The 22,866-nt window shown below is 41.2% G+C and overlaps 1 protein-coding gene across 1 annotated transcript in view; it reads left to right on the top strand.

Moving 5' to 3' along the window:
- The window catches only part of SPHKAP (SPHK1 interactor, AKAP domain containing), a 164,361-nt gene extending 146,179 nt beyond the window's left edge, over positions 1–18,182 (top strand). Inside the window, exons 10-13 of the mRNA XM_030217134.1 lie at positions 7,647–7,733; positions 11,561–11,613; positions 13,586–13,770; positions 17,302–18,182. Coding sequence (XP_030072994.1) covers positions 7,647–7,733; positions 11,561–11,613; positions 13,586–13,770; positions 17,302–17,445 — 469 coding nt within the window. The 3' untranslated portion in view covers positions 17,446–18,182. The remainder of the gene's footprint in view (positions 1–7,646; positions 7,734–11,560; positions 11,614–13,585; positions 13,771–17,301) is intronic.
- The last annotated feature ends 4,684 nt before the right edge of the window (positions 18,183–22,866 follow it).

Raw genomic sequence — 22,866 nt, 5'->3', positions numbered from 1 at the left:
TCTTTATCAGGCTGGAGAAACTTTGCTACACAAACTGGGGAAGGATCCAGTGGAGTGCAGTTCTTATCATCCAATTTCCTTATTGGGAATTGATTATAAACTGTTAACTCAGATTTTGGCAGTGAGATTGCAATGATATTTGCCTGAGTTGGTACACGGGGATCAATCAGGCTTCATAGCAGGCCAGCAACCAAAAGATATAGTAAAGCGTTTGTTGGATCTAATTTGGAAAGCTCATCAGAGGCAGATTTCTGCAGTAGTTCTTAGTATAGATGCAGTGAAGGCATTCGATCGGGTGTCCTGGCCATTTATATTTACTACTCTTCATTGGTTTGGCTTTTCTGGAAATTTCATGCATTGGATGGCACTCATTTATGATTCTCCGTTGGCATGCCTTCATATCAATGGTACTTATACCAATTTTTTTCAAATCTTTCATGGCACTAGGCAGGGGTACCCTCTGTCTCCACTTATATTTGCGCTGATTATGGAACCACTGGCCCAGGCAATTCAGAATAGCCAAGAGATCAGTGGGATATGTGTAGGGGTGCAGGATTATAAGAATTTTACTATATGCTGACAATATACTCTTCATCTTGATGAATCCCTTGTCATCATTGGCAGCAGTTATGGACTTGCTATATCATTATGGTCAGGTGTCGGGAATTACTATTAACTCTATGAAATTGGAGATTTTAAATCTTACAGTGTCCGTTGTTACTCTTCAGGTCCTACGCTGATGCTTTCCCTTTAGGTGGGCATCTCATAGTATCCAATACTTGGGAATGTCTGTTCCAGTGGATCTGGATTTTTGTTTTCCTTAAATTATCCTCCTCTGCTATCTCGAGTGCTGGCAGATTTGGATCACTGGGATTTGCTTAGTTTATCTTGGGTGGGGATGATTAGTGCGGTGAAGATGACCGTGTTGCCCCGTTTCTTTACTTGCCTCCCTTTACCAATTCTTAAAGGGTTTTGGATTAAACTTCAAAGGAAAGTGTTTCATTACATTTGGCAACGAAAACCGCCTCGGGTATGTTGGAGTCTTATGTATGTGACTAGGGAACAGGGTGGAATGGGGGTACCGGATTTTCTTACTTATTGTAGAGCAGCCCAATTTACATCTCTTTTTGAGTGGCATGTTTTCGCAGATAAGCAATGGGTGCAGCTGGAGCAAGCAGTATTATGAGAGATGCCATTACACTATGTGCCTTGGCTTTCTCTGTCTCAGCTGTGCTCTAGATCTCACCCCTACACATTAGCTCTCTGGTATTCCATTAGGATGTCTCTTTTCCCTAAACAACAATACTTTTCAGACATTCCTATAATGTATGCTTCAGGGTTTGATGCACCGGCCCATACTAGGACCTTTCATAAGTGGGAGAAACAGGGCCTTAGGATGTACATAAGTATTGCCATACTGGGAAAGACCAAAGGTCCATAAAGCCCAGCATCCTGTTTCCAACAGTGCCAATCCAGGTCACAAATACCTGGCAAGATCCCCAAAAAGTACAAAACATTCTATACTGCTTATCCCAGAAATAGTGGATTTTCCCCAAGTCCATTTAATAATGGTCTATGGACTTTTTCTTTAGGAAGCCATCCAAACCTTTTTTAAACTCTGCTAAGCTAACCTCCTTTACCACATTCTCTGGCAACGACTTCCAGAGTTTATTTATACGTTGAGTGAAGAAAACTTTTTTCCGATTCATTTTAAATTTACTACATTGTAGCTTCATTGCATGCCCCCTAGTCCTAGTATTTTTGGAAAGCTGGGTCAACTGGTAGTTCAGGGGTCCCTTATCCCCTTTACTGTGCTTTGGGACAGGTATGGATTGAGGGAAGTGGATTACTTATTTTATGGTCAATTGCATGATTTTATGCAGAGGAAGGTTCTTCCAGATTGGGAATGGGGGGGGGGGGGGGGGGGATCAAGCTTTGCTTAAGATCTTTCACATGGGAGTAGGAACTGGGTTGATTTCCAGACTATACAAAGCTTTATTGTTTAGCAAACTGGTAGTCCAATTGTATGAAAAATGGTAGGAGGCTTGGCTGGGTGTTTCTTTGTCTAGTGCACAATGGCAAGGGCTTTATAAACAACTCATGAGGGTTTCCATTGCATCTAATTATATTCAACATGGATATAAAATGTTATTTCAATGGTATCATACCGCAGCTAGACTGTAGAAGATCTTTGAAACTAGAACAGGACTTTGTTGGAGAGGTTGCCCTGTTGAAGTCTATTTTGAACATATCTGGTGGTTATATTCTAAGGTGCAGTCTTACTGGAAGATGGTCTCTAAGATGTTTCAGGGGATGCTGAGGCTTCCATGTCCTCCATCCATTCTTAGTTATTTGCTCAATGGATATCCTGCTCATTGGGAAGCTACTAAGGGTCAGCTGTTTGCCATGGTGAAGTCAGTGGCTCGTCTCTATTTGGCAGCTGCTTGGCAATGACCAGAACCTCCCACCAAAGACCAATTGTTGATTAAAATTGACAACTTATATTTGATGTTGAAGTTGACTGCCCTTAAAAATGATCGTATGGGACATTTCTTCACTATATGGAAACCGTATCACCAGTGGAGGGGTATTTTGTGACTGAGTTGTGAGGGTTTTGTATTCTGTATTTTTCAAGAAAAGCAGATTTTGGAGGGGGAGGGTTGAGAGGTTTATGTTGTTCTTTGTTGTTCTTGGTGACTTGTAGTCTGTTGACTAGTTGAATTTCCTGTTGATATCGATATTGTATAATGTTTCTTAAATTTTGAATAAAGAACACTTTCAAACTAGAAAAATAAAATAAAATAAGGAACTATCTACCTATTCCTATCAGAACAGAAAACAGCTACCTCAACTTCAGGAAGAGGCTAAAAACCTTTCTCTTCCCAAAGACTGCTTCATAACAATCCATCATGACTTCTACCTCCTAGTATCATCCATTATCCTTTCCTTAATGTTTTTAGTCTCATGCATTAATCCAATGGTCTCTAATGTTTCTCATACCTCACACTAACACTATTTACTTTTGTTTCACCTAGAATATAAACTGCACTGAAACCTGGAAAGGGGATATTAGCGGTATAAAAGAATTGATGTGAATTGAATTGAATACAGTAAGTTATACACACCCTTCTACATAGATACACTGGCTCTATGGATGGTGTAACTGCGGCCACCTAAATGGAAGGCATGCCGTCATAGATGCCATTATAGACTAGGCTGTCACTGCATGGCTTCAGGACACCTACAAAAAGGTGCCCATTTACTAAATTACCCTACTGGTGTCTTACTTCCTTCACACTTTTGGACTGAATTTTTTAGTCAGCAATGGTTAGGAACAGAATAACCAGATAACCAAATTCAACAGCTCCCATTTTTGTCTAGGCAATATGAAAATGTTTTACAGAAACCTCCCTGCCCTCCCCTCTGTGTCCCGTGTTTTTGGCCTCCCCTCCGTGTCCCGCGATTCTCCTCTGCCCTGCCCTCCCCTCCGTGTCCCGCGATTCTCTCCTCGCCTCCTATCCCATCAATATCCAGTGCACTTCTAGAAGCTAAAAGTTCCAAATCTGGCCCCAAGCATAGGATATATTTGCATAAAATGGAGGTCAATTAATTCCTTTACGACTTTGTAATTCTTCATATTGTTACTATGTAAGCCGCACTGAGCCTGCCATGTGTGGGAAAGCGCGGGGTACAAATGTAATAAAATAAATAAAAATAAATAAAATAAGTCTTATAGCGATTGTATTCAGCCTAGCTGAGATCTATGTGAATCCACGAAAAGGAATTCATCCACTCAGGGGGTTAAGAGAAGATTTTTGCTTAAGATACAAAACAAGGCAAAAAAAAAAGCAGGTTTATTTGGTTCTACAGCCTCTTCTTTCTTGCTCTGAACTTCTAGAGGATGTTATGTGGAGAGGCCACTCGAGATGGAAAAGAAATAATTTGTGTTTACAATGGGACATTTGTCTGAATCATGTCAGCATCCTTAAGGTCAACAGTTCAGGGGCTTACTTGATTACTTTGTCAATTTGCAATCAGGTTTTCATCTCTTTGCCTTTATAAATACTGGAAGGTATTTGAGAGTCAATTGCTCTTGAGTCTCATTGCTCTTTTTCTGAGGGATTTTAATTACAAGATGTAAATTTTAGAGCTAGCTTGGAAGCTCAGATGGTAACTGTTGTGCCCTGCCATGCAGAAAGTCTCCATTTCAGTCTTCATGCTGGGCTTCCACACCCCAGGTGAGCTGGAACTTGGAATGCTACATAGGCAATGCTCATAGCCCAGGGAAGAAGAGAAAAAGGAGGGGTGGTCAATCCTTGAGGGTAACATCAAATGGCTAGATATAGCACCCATCACTGCAGGGTCTCCTGTCAAAGACTGTCACTACAATAGCCAAACTAGTAGGCTGGGGAAGGGGAGCAGGGAAATCTAGAATAGGGGAAGAATTCCTTGTTAGATGCAAATGAAGTCCCGACACTGGATCCGCATGGATAAGAGCAGAAGGAAACCACCTAGTCAAAAAAGAATGAACATTTTGGTGTTTATTTTCCAGCTAATTAAATGGATTTTATGGATATTTAGAACAGGGTTTACTAATATTTTTGCACATTTATTTACATTCGTTTTTTATTTCGCTGTTATACTCTGCTTACCAGGACCAGCAGGAAGCAAAAGAGGGGGTCAAGAAGTACAATGAGCAAAGACAACACAAAAAAGCACAAAAAGGCCTTCAGGACTGGAACAATCAAGAGCTCTTTAATCAAAGGACTCAACACGGGCTATATTTCGGTATACAAATGCCTGTGTCAGGGGTCAATTGAAATAATGTTGCTCAAATGAATCACAAATATAACTTAACTTCAGATAAGAAAGCAAAAGTCCAATCAGGCACAGCTTAGAAACGCGTTTTGGAGCACTGCGTCTGTGTTTGTTAGCAAATACCACCATAAAAAGAAGGGACTGATGCACCTGTTTTCTGTTATGTGGGTCCCAGTTGATATTCATAAGAACACAAGAATAGCCATATGGGGTCAGACTAATGGTCCATCTAGCCCAGTATCCAGCTTCCAACAATGGCCAACCCAGGTCATAAGTACCTGGCAGAAACCCAATTAGTAGCAACATTCCATGCTACCAATCCTGGGGCAAGCAGTGGCTTCCCCATGTCCATTTCAATAACAAACTATGAACTTTTCCTCCAGGAACTTGTCCAAACATTTTTTAAACAAGATATGCTCACCACTGTTACCACATTCTCCAGCAACAAGTTCCAGAACTTAACTATACTTTGAGTGAAAAAATATTTCCTCCTATTTGTTTTAAAAGTATTTCCATGCAGTTTCATTGAGTGTCCTCTGGTGTCTGTGCTTGTTGAAAGAGTGAAAAATTGATTCACTTTTACCCATTCTACACCACTCAGGATTTTGTAAACTGCAATCATATCTCCCTTCAGCCGTCTCTTTTCCAAGCTAAAGAGCCCTAACTTCTTTAGCCTTTCCTCATATGAGAGGCATTCCATCCCCTTTATCATTTTGGTTGTTCTTGTGAATGCTAACCTTGCAAATGCCACCTTGCATTTATGCACTATGCCACTTACATGAGCCCCTTAAAGAATAGTGCTTAGTTGCTTTGCTGCCACTTACATGCATAGTGTACACAAATCCACACAAGTGCCAGTTTTCTGTGCATTTATGCTTGCAAGTGGCATGTAATTTAGACATCCAGTTACAGAATTGCTCTTCAAATGTAGATCTTGAAGGTCTGCATCTAGCCTTTGGGATCTGGCTTATCAGACTTTTGGTTCAAGCCTTAATTCTTCCATAACTTGACTACTGCAATTCTCTATATGTAAGGATCCCTGCTAAATTATAGTATAATCTTCAATTATTACAAAATACAACAAATGCAACAGAGCTTCTCCATTGATGGATCAACTGCATTAGTTGTCTATTAAAGCATGTTTTCAGTATAAAATTGCATGTATAGGGCCAGATTCTGTAAATGGCGTCTAAACTCTAGAAACATCTGATTAATGCACCTAGCATTATTTTATATAACACACCTAAGGTTAGACACAGTGTATAGAATAGCACATAGGACCGGAGATCGCGCCTACATTTAGGTGAGACCATTTATGACATTGAAAACCTAGTATAAATACCTGTGCCTAAATGTAGATGCATTTCCCCGAATTCTATAACAATGCATGTAAATTTGAGTAACTCCCTGACACGCCAATACTCCTCCCATTGCTGTGCCCCCTTTCAGCTACGTGCATTAGAATTTACACATGCTTCTTTTTAGAATACACCTAAAAAGAAGCGAGTGTAAATTCCAATTATTGCCAGTTAGTGATGATAATTGCTTGTTATCGGCCAATTATCATCATCACTGGTTGGCGGGTTACTCCATTGAGTAATGCACTTAAATTGGCCATTTGCACAATTTAATGGGTGCTACTGTCCGAAACTTATATAGAATCCAGGGGGTAGTGTTTTAAGATCTTGAATGGCTTGAAATCTGAATAGCTTTTTCAATTTATTTCATATGCTATAATTTGTGTTTCACAATTAATGACATATCAAATCTTGAGTTTCCTTTCAGTTAAGAGAACATCTGTTATAGCTTTCACCTTCCAAGATGGTAAAATCTGGAAGAAACTTCCTTTGCAGACTAAATTACAGTCTTCTTACATACTTTTCCACAATTATTTGAAAACCTATGCCAAAAATACTAAGGAAGTCAGTAAATTAATAAATCTACTTTCTGTTCTTATGATACTGTATTGTAATTTCCAACAGTATTGTTTTACTTCTTTATTATTAATCCACCATGAACCTATTAGGAGTGAGCAGACCTCAATGATAAGAGTAGAATAGAATTGAATAGTGCTGGCCTCCATATTTCTCACAGCACCCATAGAGCAATTTCAACTTTATCCACCCCTTGGTGTTTCAGTTTAGTTTATAGTCTTTTGCAGAGAGTGAGTAAAGTTGTTAACTTTTAGTTTGATGCACTCAAGTGGATTAGCATGACAACCAAAAAAGAAGGAATGAAAGAATGACAAAATAGACCAAAAGGTAAAAAAGCACAAAGGGCCTTCAAAAATGAGTTAGCATTGAGATGTGGCTTTATTAAAAGACCCAACATGGTCTGTGTTAATTTGTTGTCATCTACAATGATCCAATGATTAACCTTTTGTTCTTTTAATGGCATAGTTGCCAGGAGCTGCTAAAGTTTTGCATCGGTCTCTGTGTGTGTATGTATGTGTCATATACACACACAGTTATAACTCTGAATGATCGATTTTTTCTATTGACTCATTGGATCATAGCAGATGACAACTACTTAATACCAAGATCCCTGACACACACGGGTTGCTGAAACACAGATTATGTCAGGCCTTTCAATAAAGCCACATCTCAACACTAATCCATTCTTGAAGGCCCTTTGTGTTTTTTTACCTCTTAACCACAGTTTACCTATGAAAACAGAACTTAAGGGGCAGAACAAGTACTCAAGTATTAGATAACGTTAGGTTTCTTTTATATATCCTACAAAACAAATACTAGCCAAATTTAATGTCAGTATAATGGACAGATGGTGCATACTGGCATTAATATATTTTTTTTTTTTCCCTTTATTAGCAATGGTAACAGCAGCACCTCCAGTAGTCTTGGCATGATGGACTTGGAGGTTTATCAGGAAATCATGCAGCCTTCTACAGTAATTAAGTAAGTAGATAAAAGATGATGCCCAGTACATAAAAGCACCTTACTGACTAACAGATAGCATTTTTCTTAATCACTGCGATTGGCACATTGCATTCCATGCTCAGATCATTATAAAAACTCAGCTCTGCAAAATCATTCTCAGCTGAAGAATCTGTAGAAAATTCATCACCCAATATAGAGCAGCAGACCAACTGTACAACTTTATATTTAAACGGTTCTTATTGATGATCAAACATTTGAAACAGCTTTATGAAACATTCTGTAATCATAATGACACATCATATGCATTTATGTACATCTTAACTGCATCATCAATTTTTACAACATTTTCTCCCCTTCTAACCCCCCCCCCCCCCCCTAATATAACCTCTATACCGTGAGCTTCTTATATCATGGTCTCTGTTCCTTCCAAAATTCTGTCACCAAACTTTACTGACTTGTACAAGGAGTATATGTCTACCGGGTTCCCTTTACGTTAGGGTTTGCTAAAGTTGTTTAGTACAGCACTTCTTGCTTTATGAGAAATATTTTGCAGATAAGGGTTCCATATATTAATAAAATTCTTTCGTCTCTTTGGGTAACTGTACAACTTTAAATGGATAAGTTATCCTTTTAAAGTTGTACCTGCTAAGTTGACACTGGCACTTACATATAAGGTTTATAGAGAGTGGCCGTTAATCCCGTCCTTTTGCCATGCCATGTATATGGCCAAAGCTAATAGGGTTTTTTTTTGAAAGTGGTTAATCAGTCAACACCACTGCTTATGTGCATTTAAACATCGGGTCTTCAGATTTATTTTATATTTATAATTTTACTCACTTGGCACACAACTGTCATGGAAGTGTATATGTGGGTGGAGAATGAGTAAGTGATGGCTGTGTCAACAAGAGAAACAAAAACAGGGTGGAAGAGAGATGTACCATGAGAATCAGTCAAAAATGAAGTCCAAGATTCTAAAAACTCTTTATTCTTCAACAGTTCACCAAAAATTATATTACAGTCTTGCTCAGCCAAAGGTGTAAGTGATCCTGACCCTATATGGGCCATGTTTGAGCATAAATCCTTCCTCAAGGGTCATACATGAATCAGAATAAAGTGGCATATAGAGTATATCCTACACAGCCAAGCATTAACAAAATTGTTTTGTTTATATTTGGCTTCCTGTTTAGGATATACTCTGTGTGTCACTTTGGTGCATTGGAGTTTCTCCACAGTCTGCTTTGGCGCATTTTGGCTTTTGACTTCAGAAGTCTGGCAGCTTACCAGATCTTTTTTTTTTTTACTGTATTCTGATTCATGGCACTAATTAGATTTTATTGGAATTTACATGCATAAACTTAGGCTCAGATTTTATGCATGAGTAAAAACAGGGGGCATGGAAATGGGAGGGTCATGGGTGGAACGGGGGCATTCCAATCATATTCCCATGTTGTTATAGAATAAGGGGGGATATGAGCTTAATTTATGCATGTATATTTGCACCACGTTTCAGTTGGTACAAATGACTGCACCTAAAATTAAGTGCAATTCCTTGGTGTAAGTGCTATTCTATAAACGGAGGCCTAAATTTAAGTGTGGCTGATAGAATAGCACTTTTTTCAGTGCTATGTATAGAATTCACCCCATGTGTGTAACTAGGTATGAGTATGGACAGCAGTTCTATGGCTAGCATAAACACATGCATGCCTTTATAGCCGGCTACACTCGTATTCTATACAGGAAGGTAGACACCTACTATCCTTTTTAGAATAATCTCCACAAAGGCACCATTTAAGGGCCCCTTTCCAGTCTTGCCCTCTGCTGTTATCATGTATAATTCAACTTCTATCTTGGAAATAAAGCAAAATATTTGGGAGCAACATGTTTGAAAAAAACATTTTTTTGCTGTACAGAAAGCTACAGTAAAAGATTTTCCCTGCTGGAGAGTTAAAACTAATAACTTGTAAATTGTTGTAACTAAATTTCAGGTAAACTTGATAGTCTCCCTAATGTGCCCAGAGACACCAAGCTTCAAGACTTATCTTTGAAGAAAAGCACAATCTATTTATTCTCATACTGCAGTAGCCCAGTTGTGTCATTTTCAATGTTAATTCGGCACCTGAAGTGAAAAGAGCGAACCTGGTGTCACATTTTGGAACGCACAGCATTACAGAGTTCTGTGTTCAAAGGGAAAAAAATATTGGATGTAGCTCATATCTTTCTTTCAGTAATAACAGAATGCAAGTTATATTTAGACACAGTCGGTATTTTCCTGTCCCTGGAGGTCTTATAATCCATGTACCTGAAGCAATGGAAGGTTAAGTGACTTGCCCAAGATCATGAGGAGCCACAGTGGGACTTGAACTGGGCTTCTCTGGATCTTATCTTGCTGCTCTAACCAGTAGGCTACTCCTCCATTCTGTGATATCAACTGTGGGCAGCAAAGGAGGAGGATATGACTTGAGACATCATGCTGCTACTGTCCTTCATACTGGGGGGGAGGGAGGGCAAGAGAACCACTGCTTCTGCTATCACTGACATTTCCACCACTACTTAAGCCTCAGCCACTGGGAATAGGAAATTGTACTACTACTACTAATACTTATCATTTGAATAGTGCTGCTAGGTGTATGCAGCACTGTACACCGAACATATAAGAGACAGTCCCTGCTCGACAAAGCTTACAATCTAATCAAGACAGACAAACAGGACAAATAAGGGATAAGGGAATTACTTAAGGTGGGAATGATAAAACAGACAGTTAAAAGCAGCCTCAAAAAGGTGGGCTTTTAGCGTAGATTTCAAGATGGCCAGAACTGGAGCTTGATGTACTGATTCAGGAAATCTATTCCAGGCGTATGGTGCAGCAGGATAAAAGGAACAGAGTCTGGAATTCACAGTGAAGAAGGGTACAGATAAGAGAGCTTTACTTAATGAACGGAGTGTAGGGAGAGATAAGAGTGGAAAGGTACTGAGGAGCTGCAGAGTGAATGCACTTGTAAGCCAATAAGAAGAGTTTGAACTGTATGTGGAAACGGATAGGGAGCCAATGCAGTGGCGTACCAAAGGGGGGGGGGGCGGTGGGTGCGGTCCGCCCCGAGTGCACGCCGCTGAGGGGGTGCCGCGCGCCTGTCCGCTACGTTCGTTCTGTGCTCCCTCTGCCCCGGAACAGGTTACTTCCTGTTCTGGGGCAGAGGGAGCATGGAAACGAACGAAGCGGACAGGCAAGCGGCACCCCTCCCCCCCAGTGGCATGCACCCAGGGGGGTTCTTTCGCCGGGGGGGCGCTGCTGCACCCGGGGGGGGGCGGGGTGCATCGGCGATTCGCCCCAGGTGTCAGCCCCCCTAGGAATGCCACTGAGCCAATGAAGTGACTTGAGGAGAGGAAGGGTCAGATTTTGCAGCCCTTCCTGCAACTGTGTACTCATGGCAGACTGGGAGCTCTGTGGAACTGCTGCAAAGAAATCTACAAGCCAGAGTGAAGAGTGTATTCCAGTGTTAGGGAATATACAGTTACTTGAAATGATGTACGAAACGCCTGCAACATTTCCAACATTGTTTCCTGACGTATGATAAATAAAATAACGGAAAAAAAAACAAGTGAAACTTTGCTTTTTTTTGTTATTTTGCAAGCGCTTTTTGAAAAAAAAAAAGAAACAAAAACAAATCAGATAAAAAGGAAACAAAAGAATAGAATGACATAAAACATCACTTCACATGCATGCCTCTATCCAGAATTTCAGGACTGCTAAAGCTATTGAAAACAATAGATACTCTGGCATTTTGTAATATAGTCATTTGCTATTTTTTTGTATCACTAAAAGTGCTCTGGTTTTGTTTCTCTTGAAGTGATTTAATAGAAAAGAAGGAATTCCCTAAGGAACAGCAAGAAAATTTAGATGGTAAGCCTGCTAAGTTATCATTTGCTTGGCTTTGTATTCTTGTCATATGAGATTTAGGGGCTTCTGTTAGAAGCATAGTAACATTTATATATAAAGATTACATAAAGCTGTAAATGGTCATTTCATAAAGCCACTGCTTCCATATGGAAATCTATACCAGGCAGACATTTCAAGGGGGCATGCTGGGGCGTGGTTTGATTGTGCCTTGTGTGGGACAAAAATCTACAAGTGCATTCCCCATTTTACAAAGGGAAGATATATCTATGGAAAAAAATTTCCCAACTGGGTTTTATACCAGCTCAGAAGCATGCACAGAATTTCAAAAAGTGCTAATCCAGCTCATTTTCGAAAGAGAAAGACGCCCATATTTCGACCCAAATTGGGAGATGGGCACCTTTCGCCCATGGGCGCCTAAATCGGTATAATCGAAAGCCGATTTTGGACGTCTTCAACTGCAATCTGTCGTGGGAATGGACAAAGTTGACGGGGGTGTCGGAGGTGTGGTGAAGGCGGGACTGGGGCGTGTTTATCGGCCAAGGAGAGATGGGCGCGCTCGGCTGATAATCGAAAAAAGAAGGGCGCCAGAAGCAAGAATTTGGGTCACTTTTTTTTACCCTTTTTTCTCACAAACAAGTCCCCAAAAAGTGCCCCAACTTCCCAGATGACCACTGGAGGGAATCGGGGATGACCTCCTCTGACTTCCCCAGTGGTCACTAACCCCCTCCCACCCAAAAAAAAGAACTTAAAAAACTTTTTTTCCAGCCTGTATGCCAGCCTCAAATGTCATACCCAGCTCCATCACACCAGTATGCAGGTCCCTGGAGCAGTTGTTAGTGGTTGCAGTGGACTTCAGGCAGGTGGACCCAGGCCCATCCCCCCCCTAACTGTTACACTTGTGCTGGTGAATGGGAACCCTCCAAACCGCCCCCAAAACCCACTGTACCCACATCTAGGTGCCCCCCTTCAGCCATAAGTGCTATGGTAATGGTGTAGAGTTGTGGGCAGTGGGTTTTGGGGGGATTTGGGGGACTCAGCACCCAAGGTAAGAGAGCTATGAACTTCGGAGGTATTTTAATTTTTTATTTTACTTTTTATAAGTGCCCCCTAGGGTGCCCAGTTGGTGTCCTGGCATATGAGGGGGACCAGTGCACTACGAATCCTGGCCCCTCCCACGACTAAATACCTTGGATTTGTTCGTTTTTGAGCTGGGCGCTTTCAGTTTCCATTATCACTGAAAAACGATAATGCCCAGCTCAAATCCGCCCAAATCCGATGCATTTGCCCGGCACAAACCGTGTTATCGAAAAAAAGATGGACGCCCATCTTTTTCGAAAACACGGGCGCCCCTTCATGTACCCGTTCTCGGAGATAGACGCCCATGGAGATGGACATTCGCGTTCGATTATGCCCCTCTATGTCATCTAGGGCTATGTTTCTGCCTCCAAAAGAAAGAAAAATAAAAACTGTAGCCTAACTACTTAATTGGCTACACTTACATATCTAAGGAGCCCTTTTACTAAACCTAATGGAATTAGTGCACAGTAAATGCTAAGAAGCCCATTTTATACCCATGGACTTCTTAGCATTTAGCACATGCTAAGTTTTAATAAAAGGGTCCCTAAGTTTGTAAAATGGAGCATGTACACCTGGACACAGTGACACCCATGGAAGTTCTGAAATTGCCACCTCTACATGGAAGTGCCAGTATTTTTATGTGGAAGCTGCTGAGTTCATGCTGTTCTTGTTTTCAACAAGTATATTTGCAAAATGACTGCTCCCACTGCATGTACAGGCAAATGCATGTGCCCTCTTGTATGTCCTTATATGTATTTTACAAAATGCTCCATGTTCAATGGTGCCTTTTTAAAATGCCTCTGGAATTCAGTACATCCCTAGCTAGACATCTCAGATTCAGTCTTGACGTACTACATAAAATGGACCTTCATGTCTCATATTGCTTCCTTTTTTAAAGAGCATACCTCTGGCCTATCAGTGGGAACAGTCAGCTGTCAGAAGGATGCACTGGTAATAAACTTTGACCTGGATCCTGACTGTGTGGATGCAGAGTTGAGAACCACCTTGCAATGGGTAGCTGCCTCTGAACTTGGAATTCCAACGATCTACTTTAAGAAATCTCAGGAAAACAGAATTGAAAAGGTATACAGTGGTTACATCAAGGATTATAAATACATACCCACACCAGAGTCTCTAGGAATGATCAAAGCCCCCCCCCCCAATCTTACCCTATATGTGGTTCAAAAAGGGGGCAAGAGGGATCCCCAATCAAGTGAGCTGTGCCATTTTGAAATATGTCACCAGCAAGGTGAGACCAGGTAAGATATTTGAGTCCATTTGTAGACCAACAGGCCTTGAAGTTGATGCATCTGTGGGTGATAAATCTCATTGAAGGAGGCAGTGGCGAGTATTCACAGTGCGGAACATCCTACTCGGTTCACCTTTATTCCTGCGCTTTTTGGCGTCTCCTTATTAAGCTCCTAGCAGACATGTCTTTTTCAAGACAAGTTTGTTTTTCTCATTGGATGATTTGTTTCTTTGGCTTCTGATATCATATATAGGCCCCTGACACAGGCATCGAAATACAGACCATGTCGGGTCTGACCAATAAAGTGTAGCTGAGATGCTCTCAATTCTGAAGGTTCCTTGTGCTTTTGTTGGCTTCTTTGCTTTTGGATTCCCTCTCCTATGTTTCTCTATAGCAAAGGTGGCAATTGACTTAGCTACAATAACAGTTTGCGAGTTTTCCAGGAATCTGGTTAGATCAAATGATTAATCTATTATTCTGATATTCTCCCTACAGCATTTTTCTTTCTTAAACTCTACATAATAGATCCTAGTTAGAGGGTGAAGAGTCTTCTTAGGAATTTGAAGCACCTCCTGAAAATACTATTTAACTATACCCATAGCCGATATCATAGGAGCCTAGAAAAGTTAATAAACTTGTCCTGTGGCTTTTTCCAAATTATCCATTCTCCTGCTATGTACATTTAACAGCAACTCTTCTTGCTTTGCCTGAGCTTGCACAGATCCAGAAATTTCCATTAACTTGTCCATACATATCATTGACTGTTCAAACTTCCCAGTTAGTTCCTATATATCATCCAAAGTGACATCCTCGATCTTCTCAGTCCTCCTTATAATCACCATGGTCTTATTAGCATTTTCTGTCAATAATAAATTCAGCCATGTGGCCCATGCAGATGACTCACCAACACCTGAATAGTTTCCTTCTTTAGCCTGGACAACAAAGGGTTCCAGGGGAATTGGGACATCCACCAGAGCAACCATTCAGCCTTTTTACCACAAGTTGTAGCAGCACCTTCTCAATCTACAAGCCGGAGCCTGGTTCTAACAACAGCTGCACCTCCAGGCGAAATCTCACGATGGTCCGGGTACAGAGACATCTCAAGCACTGTAGGCTGGCTCTCTAGATAAAAGGCCCAGCTCCTGTACTGATGGCTTCACTGATTTGGCAGAAACTGCAAATTTAGTTATAGGCTACCAAGACAAGATAGACTTTGTCCTACCCTCAAACAGATAAAAGCAAATCTGTCTCTTTCACTGCCCTTAATGCAGAATACTGAAAGCAGAGGTCACAGCTCTGATGGCTTGCAACCTGCCACCATCTTGCTCCTCCCCTCCCATATGTAATAGGGGACATGGCTTTTGGGTGCTGACTTTTGGACACCAGACATTTGGCAGCCTGATATGCATACCCCTAATATCTATCATGCTAGCATCATCAATACACTGGTGCATGTTCTCTGTATTACACTTATGTCACTATTAATATAACTCTGCAATGTCCACACTTAACACCCACAACAACACCTTTATAATTAATTTGTATAAGATAATGGACCATCAGATGTGAATTTCCTTCAATGCTGGAAAGTTATTCACTTTATATCTTCATCAGTCAATAATTTTTCAACTCAGTTTTATAACTTATTATTCATCCTTTTTTAAAATATCTGTTATCTTCTATAAGAACTGCTTTTCCCTTTATATTTAAATCACTTATCTTATCTTATTGGGGAAATGTGTGCTGACACGAATTCATGTTTTGCCTTCAGCTGTATCAAGGCTCATTCCCCTAAGCAATAAATACACCGTTATGAGATATCGTATTAACAAACTATGGAGATTGTTTACTAAAGCTTAGCTCGAGTTATCTGCAGCAGGGCCCATTTTATTCCTATGGGCCCTGCTGCAGATAACTCGAGCTAAACTTGAGTAAAAAAAAAAAAAAATAACAACCTATGTTCTTCAATACATATTTCATTATATTAACATCATTCACTAATCTGCAAAGCTTCTAAAATCTTCATATATTTTCTCGTTTACTCCATGCTTATCTTCACACTGTGGTTAAAATGGCCATGATGGTTTTTTACTATTTAAATTGGCACTAGCAGCTGATATTATAAATCAATCATGTTGCTGGACTAGATCAACATCATCCACTCAGTTTCTTTATTAAGTCCATAAGGTTTCACCATATGCAAAGTATATATCCACAATTGTTCTTTATAATTTAATTGTTGTTGAAGATGGCCACCCTCCCACCCACTAGACATTGAGGGTCCTTTTATTAAGATTCAGGCAAAATGGCCCTACGGTAGCAGTGGAGGCTGTTTTTCCCATGCACCAGGGCCCTTTTTACCACAGCAGGTAGAAATCCCCCCCCCCCCCCCCCCAAAAGATGGACATTGAGGTGGCAGTAAGGGCCCCGGGTTACCGCCAGTAGAAAAAAATAAAAAATTTCCAGAGCGCTGGAAATGGCGCACGCTTGACCCGGAACTACCACTGACGGCCACGTTGGGCCAGCGGTAGTTCAGATTTAGCATTGGGCTTACCACCACTTTGTAAAAGACCCCTTTAATCAATGACTCGCCAGTTCATATCTGCTACAGAATGCTTATTACTGAGCCAATATTGAACTAATAGCACTTCCGCATTTCCCGTAGTGATTTGAGAATTATGCTTATTAAGTCTTATTTTCACCGTTCGGCTACTCCTGCTGATGTAAACTTTTTTACATGGACATTTGCCAATCAGAAAATCAGCACAGAGGTCGATGGCCAAAGTGGTTTAAATGGCCAGGAGAGGCTCCTGGCTGTTTAAATTGCTTGTGCAGGACTATCTGGGGATATTCTGTGGCACTTAACTGGATAGTGCCACTGACTATCCCCTCTATCCACCTATGCTGAAACCGGCTAGTTTGTGAGCAGTTCGGGGGCGGAGTTAGGGTGTAACAAAAACTCAACCAGTTAGCGGTGATCTTCAGTTTGCTAAATGGCTAAATAACCGCTAAAGTTGGCACAGCAAAACAGCTGTTCTAACTTTATGTGGCAGCTTAACTGGGCACTGGTCTATTTGGGATTCCGGAATGTTGTTACTATTTGGGTTTCTGCTAGGTACTTCTGACCTGGGCTGGCCACTGTTGGAAGCAGGATACTGGGCTAGATGGTCCATTGGTCTGACCCACTATGGCTATTTGTATGTTCTTATGAATAGCTGGGGTTAGTTCAGCCTGCATCAGGAAGTGGCTTACGAGATACTTACTGCTGCAGCCTGAATATCAACCTAATAATCTTCTCATGCATGTGGATAATAAAAAGTAAAAATAATTAGTGAAATAATGATCTTGTTCCCATTCTTATCTAGTTCCTGGATGTTGTGCGTTTAGTTCATCAGAAATCCTGGAAGGTGGCCGATATCTTTCATGCAGTGGTGCAGTACTGCAAGCTTCAAGAGGGCAGCAAGGAATTCACCCCAAGTCTCTTTGACTGGCTCCTTGAGCTGGGATAAGAAATCTTGTATGATTCAGAGTTATCTTATTTGGCTCCAGCTTCAGTTGATATGCTGTGTGTAATGCTATAACGTTTGGGAACATTGCATAACAGTAGGTGTTCCCAAAAAAAAAAAATACAGACACAGGTAAAATTATCCATCAATCACATTGCTGTGTAATTCTGGCGAGTTAATAAGATTTCCTTGACACAAGACCTAGGATTGTATTAAATATTTTCTGGAATCAGTTATTCATATTAACTGAGTAGTGCCATACAGACCTAGTATCATTTTTCATAATCTAATATTTGTACAGTTTAAGACAGTAAAGGACTCAATCTCTGTCAAAAGACTTTATAAAAATTAATTTTGCTCCTATACATACTCTATGGTAAAAGCATTGCAACAGTTTGGTACGATTGCTATCCACAACAATTCCTGAGTCACATAAATCACCAAATATTGTTCATTGGTCTGCAGTGCTTTTGGCTTGCTCTGGGAATATTTATTTTTCTTTTTTTAAAATTTCTTTGCACAGCTTCATGGTTCAAAGAGTCTGGCCCGAGGTGCTCTGGAATTTTATCTTGCCAAATTACAATTGTACAGATGATAGATTGGAAATCCTGATAGTTCAATGGATAAAATATTGAGAGGTTGCTGTTGAAAATAATGGCAACAATCTGTTTGGCTGTCATGAGGGACAGGGGGGAGAAAGGCATTTGCTTGCTTTTTAAATTCATATATTGTGTGACATATTAATAGCTTCATTTCCAGATGGACAGTGTAAACAATTACAATTGACTCAGCTCCCTAAATCTTATTAAAATGAACATCTTTTAAGGCTTGAGTCTGGCCCTACTTAGACCCATCTTTGATAGTTATGAAGATAAAATGTCAAAATATATCTTTGTATGACAACATGACTACAATAGTCTGTCAAGCTAGGGCAATTTCATTACATTTTTCTTTGAGCTCTGTAATTCCTCGTGTCACCTTTATCTCGCTGCTCTGTTGGAACCAGTGCTGGGATCTGGTGCCATATGCCTTCATTCTCAACTACCTGCCACCCAATATTCAAAGCAATTTAAATGGCCTACAGAGGCTTCTGGCTGTTTAAATCATTTGTACATGGTTTACCGCAAATATTCAGTGGCACTTAACTGGTTAGTGTTGGATATTCACAGCTAGGGCCTCTTTTACAAAGCCGCAGTACCGATTCTCAGTGCGGCAAATGAGAGGAAGCCCATTCAATTCCTATGGGCTTCCTCTCATTGGCGCGCAGGAATCGCAAGCGTGGCTTTGTAAAAGTAGAGTTGGTATTTATGTGGTTATTCAGCCCTTAACCCCTGGATTCTATATAGCGCACCTAGAGATCCGTGCTGAAATCCAGGCGTATTCTATAACAACGCATGTAACTTATTTGGTTTAACAAGCTAATTAGCATTGATAACAGTACTAATAATGAGCACTGATTGCAATAATTAGAATTTATGCACACAACTCACTAAGCATATTCTGTAACACAGTGTGCCCAACTTCTAATGTGTGCAGGAAAAAAGGGGTGTGGTTATGGGCGGGAAATTGGCCTTTTGTGGGCATTCTGAAAATTTACAGATGTAGTTAGAGAATATGGCCCAGTGTGCATAAATCTAAGCACTGGGATTTACGCCACATTTTCATTGGTGTAAACGGATGCACGTACTTTTATGCCAGGGATATCAACTAAGCATATTCTATATACTGCGCCTAAATCTAGGCACCACTTATAGAATACACTTGGCAATGTTTTCCACATGGATTATTTAGGCACCATATATAGAATCTTTCCCTAACTGCATAAGTTAACCCCTTCTATTGGGCCACGTAAATAGCAGTCCTATCTTTAAGTGGTTCAGCTTATGCGATTAAGGGCTGAATATTACATTTAACTGCATAAGTTTAAGTGGCTAACATATAACCAGATATTCAGATAATACAATGGTGGTGTTTGGACATGGCCTGGCATTGAAATCCAGGAATACAGCCAGTGACGGGCATAAAAACACAGACCACCACTGACTGAATATCTTCACCCTGGAGATTTAAGCCCTATTTTAAATAGACTTTTCCTCTCACTGGTCCTAGTCAGGTCAGTGCAGCAGTGGTCTTAAGGCTGAGAGCTGTGCATTATAACATGGAAGGGCCCTTTTACAGAGTGGTGGTAAGCCCAACGCAGGCTTAACGCACTGTAATCTGGAACTACTGCCGGCCGGACATGGGTGCTGGAGGTACTTTCAGCCCCGGTGCGCAACATTTGCCGCACTACGGGAAGTAGCTATTTTCCAATTTGGCGCTGTACGTGCAGGACGGCAGAATCAGAAACTGAAAGAAGCCTTGCGCCGGAAGAAGAGGACTTCAGCTGGCGGGGGTTGGGGTCCCCTTCCAGCAAAGGAAGGCGACGGCGGCGGGGGAGGGTTGACGGTGGGAGGGGGGGTCAAGAGGGTCGTCGGCAGGGGGGTCAAAGTTGTTGGTGGTGGCGGCGACGGGGTCGGCAATGGCAGGGGGGTCGGCGGTTCCGGGGGGGGGCTAAAATGTGCCCCCTCATCTCGGGCTCTGGACCCCCCTCCCACGAAGTCTGGCTACGCCCCTGAAAGGCGCACTATCGTTTTTAGTATGCACTAAATGCTAGAGATGCACATATATTCCTATGGACATCTCTAGCATTTAGCGTCCGCTAAAAATGCTACCACACCTTTGTAAAAGATCCCCTTAGAGTACTATGTACAATTGTGGAGACTGCACCATTAAACAGATGTAAACAAGATGGAGTTGGCCCAGAGGGCTACTTCTAAAATGGGGACAGAGAGAAATTTAATATAAAATTTTCCACTAAAAATTGGGAGGCTATATTTTCTCAAACTGTGAAAACATTGACCGATTGTCAAATGTTCTATGCATTTTTATTGGCTAAACAAATGTAATTATTTGTTTAGTTAATTGGTTATATTACAGTTGATTATTTTCTTTAAATCATTGAATGATTATAAATAAGTGGCAAGCACAGATTTACAATTAAGACTGCATTTATAACAGTGAGGAAATGAGCCTTTATTTATCTTACCTGCACAACAGAAAAAATGTTAAACTCATTAAAGTCTGTAATGTACTTGTTCAAGTTTATCACATTTTCGTAATAAATCAAGGGGCCCTTTTGCTAAGCTATGGAAAGCACTAATGCATGCTTACTGCAGGTTAAAATGCACTACCGCAGTGCGCACTCAGGCATCCCGCAGTAGTTTTTGTATGTGCGCACGCTACCCCTGCACTAAAAAATAAAATTGATTTTTTAGCACTGGGGCCGTATTTGGGGGTGGAGAGTGGGCATTGCTATGCTAATCGGTAAGCATGTGGTCATTGTCGCTCGCTAACTGATTAGTGCAGGATTAGCGGGTGTGCCCTTACCATCTACATGATAGGTGTCACACGTTAATGGGCACATGCTAATCAGAAAATTAGCATGTGGCCATTATTAGAGAAATAGGAAATTTGGCCATTTACCAGCAGTGCTAAAAGACCCTTGCTGGGGATAGCCTAGGCCACTTTTTAGCGCTGTTTGGTAAAAGGCCCCTAAGAGTCTTAAAACAAAAATAAAGGGGTTGATATTTAAAATAATTTATCTGGGCAGGACAGGCTGCTCCCTGGTTAAATCTCACTGGCTGGCTCCACTGTTAATATTCAGTAGCACATAACTAGATAGTCTATTCAAATTTATGATATTTGTCAGGGGCAGACTGACCATTCAGGCAACTGGGCAGTACCCGAGGGCCCGGAGGCTCGGCCCGGATGCCCGCTGCACACTACAGCCCTCCCCTTTAAAGGAGTGCCACTGGTGATCTAGTGACCCCTGCAGGGGGGGGGGAGAACAACATGTTCTTTCCTGCCCATTGTGTTGCCGCTGTTCCCCCTGCCCGGCACTGCTGTACTTTAAAAATGGTGGCCAAGACTCCCTGCGGAAGTCTACAAGACAGTTGAGATCCGCAAGATTACTGCGGGAAGTCTCGGCCACCATTTTGAAAACACGGCGGCGCCAGCAGGCAGGGGAATAGCGGCAGCGCAGCAGGAAGGAAAGAACATGCTCCCTCCCCTCCCCCCCCCCCCCCCGCAGAAACCACTAGACCACCAGGGCCCTTCAGGTAGGACTGGGGCAGTGGGGGCATCGGCTGCAGCAGTAGAAGGGGCAGCAGCACGGCAGTAGGGAGGGTGTCGAGCAGCAGGCAGGGGCCCCAGACCACCCTCTATGCCGGAAGGCTCCAGACCACTCTCAGTCCACCCCTGATATTTGTATACTTGATATGTATGAATAAAGCAAATAAATAATTTTTTTTAACAGATAGTGCTACTGAATATTAGCTCTGACACCACAGCACCATCCAGGAACTGTGAGGGCAGTCTGTGGGTGGAATTGGTGCAGACCCTCAAGTTACCTGGGCACCACCAATAGCCAGTGCCAGGATAACTATCTAGGCAGGTACGACAATACCAATAGTTTTCCAGGCAGGTACCGGCACTGAATATCAGCATAACCAGGTTACATCCAGCGGCCGGGCAAGGCCTGCATATTCAGTGCCGATACCTGGATCAGGCTTAGAATTGAATATCCAGGTCAACTTCAGGTCACAGCAGTCCAGTACCTAAAAAAATTGCTGACTACTGTCAGCTGAATATCAGTGGTAAAATTATTACTACTATCAAAATACTTATCTAATTTCACATTTTCAAAATGCAGCAAAGAAGCAGAGTTTGAAACTGAAAAGAGAACCTTTCTACCTACTTTGGGAGCTTTGATGGAGATATTGGTTTATTATTTATTATTTATTCAAAAACAAACACATTCCTCTAAATCAATAGTTCTCAATTGTGCTGTTTCCAGGAGCACCCACCAACAAGTCAGTCTTTCTTGATTTTGATAATAAATATGCACGAGGTATAGGCATGCACAATTTAGTGGTCCTGAGATTGAAAGACACGGACTGACACTTACCAGTCTAAACAACGGCGCAGTGCATAACATGGAGCCTGTTCACACTTTTTCAGTTGCCTTCTTTCCATAGCACACTTCCTTGCCGGAAAAAGTAATTTTCTGTACTTTCTGAACTGTATGAAACTCTCTACACAAATAATACATGACATCTGGAAAGATTTCAATCAACTTGTAGACAGGCTGTATTTATAGTGAGAAGGTATATGTATTATATCTTTCATTGCTGTAATCATAATAGTGTATGGTTTATTTAATAATGCCTGTCTATTAAATCCTGTATATTTTCTAAAGTAAAATCCTTTTGCACTAAGTATTTTTGAAAGTTTAAAAATGATTCTATAGAAACAACAAAAGTAGCCATACAATCAATTATATGACTGTAAATTCACTGTTGCATCTGCATGTCTTTTTATACACAG

Source organism: Microcaecilia unicolor, chromosome 10, assembly GCF_901765095.1.
Source record: "Microcaecilia unicolor chromosome 10, aMicUni1.1, whole genome shotgun sequence".
Classification (NCBI taxonomy): Eukaryota; Metazoa; Chordata; class Amphibia; order Gymnophiona; family Siphonopidae; genus Microcaecilia; species Microcaecilia unicolor.
This window is presented reverse-complemented; position numbering and strand designations above follow the sequence as displayed.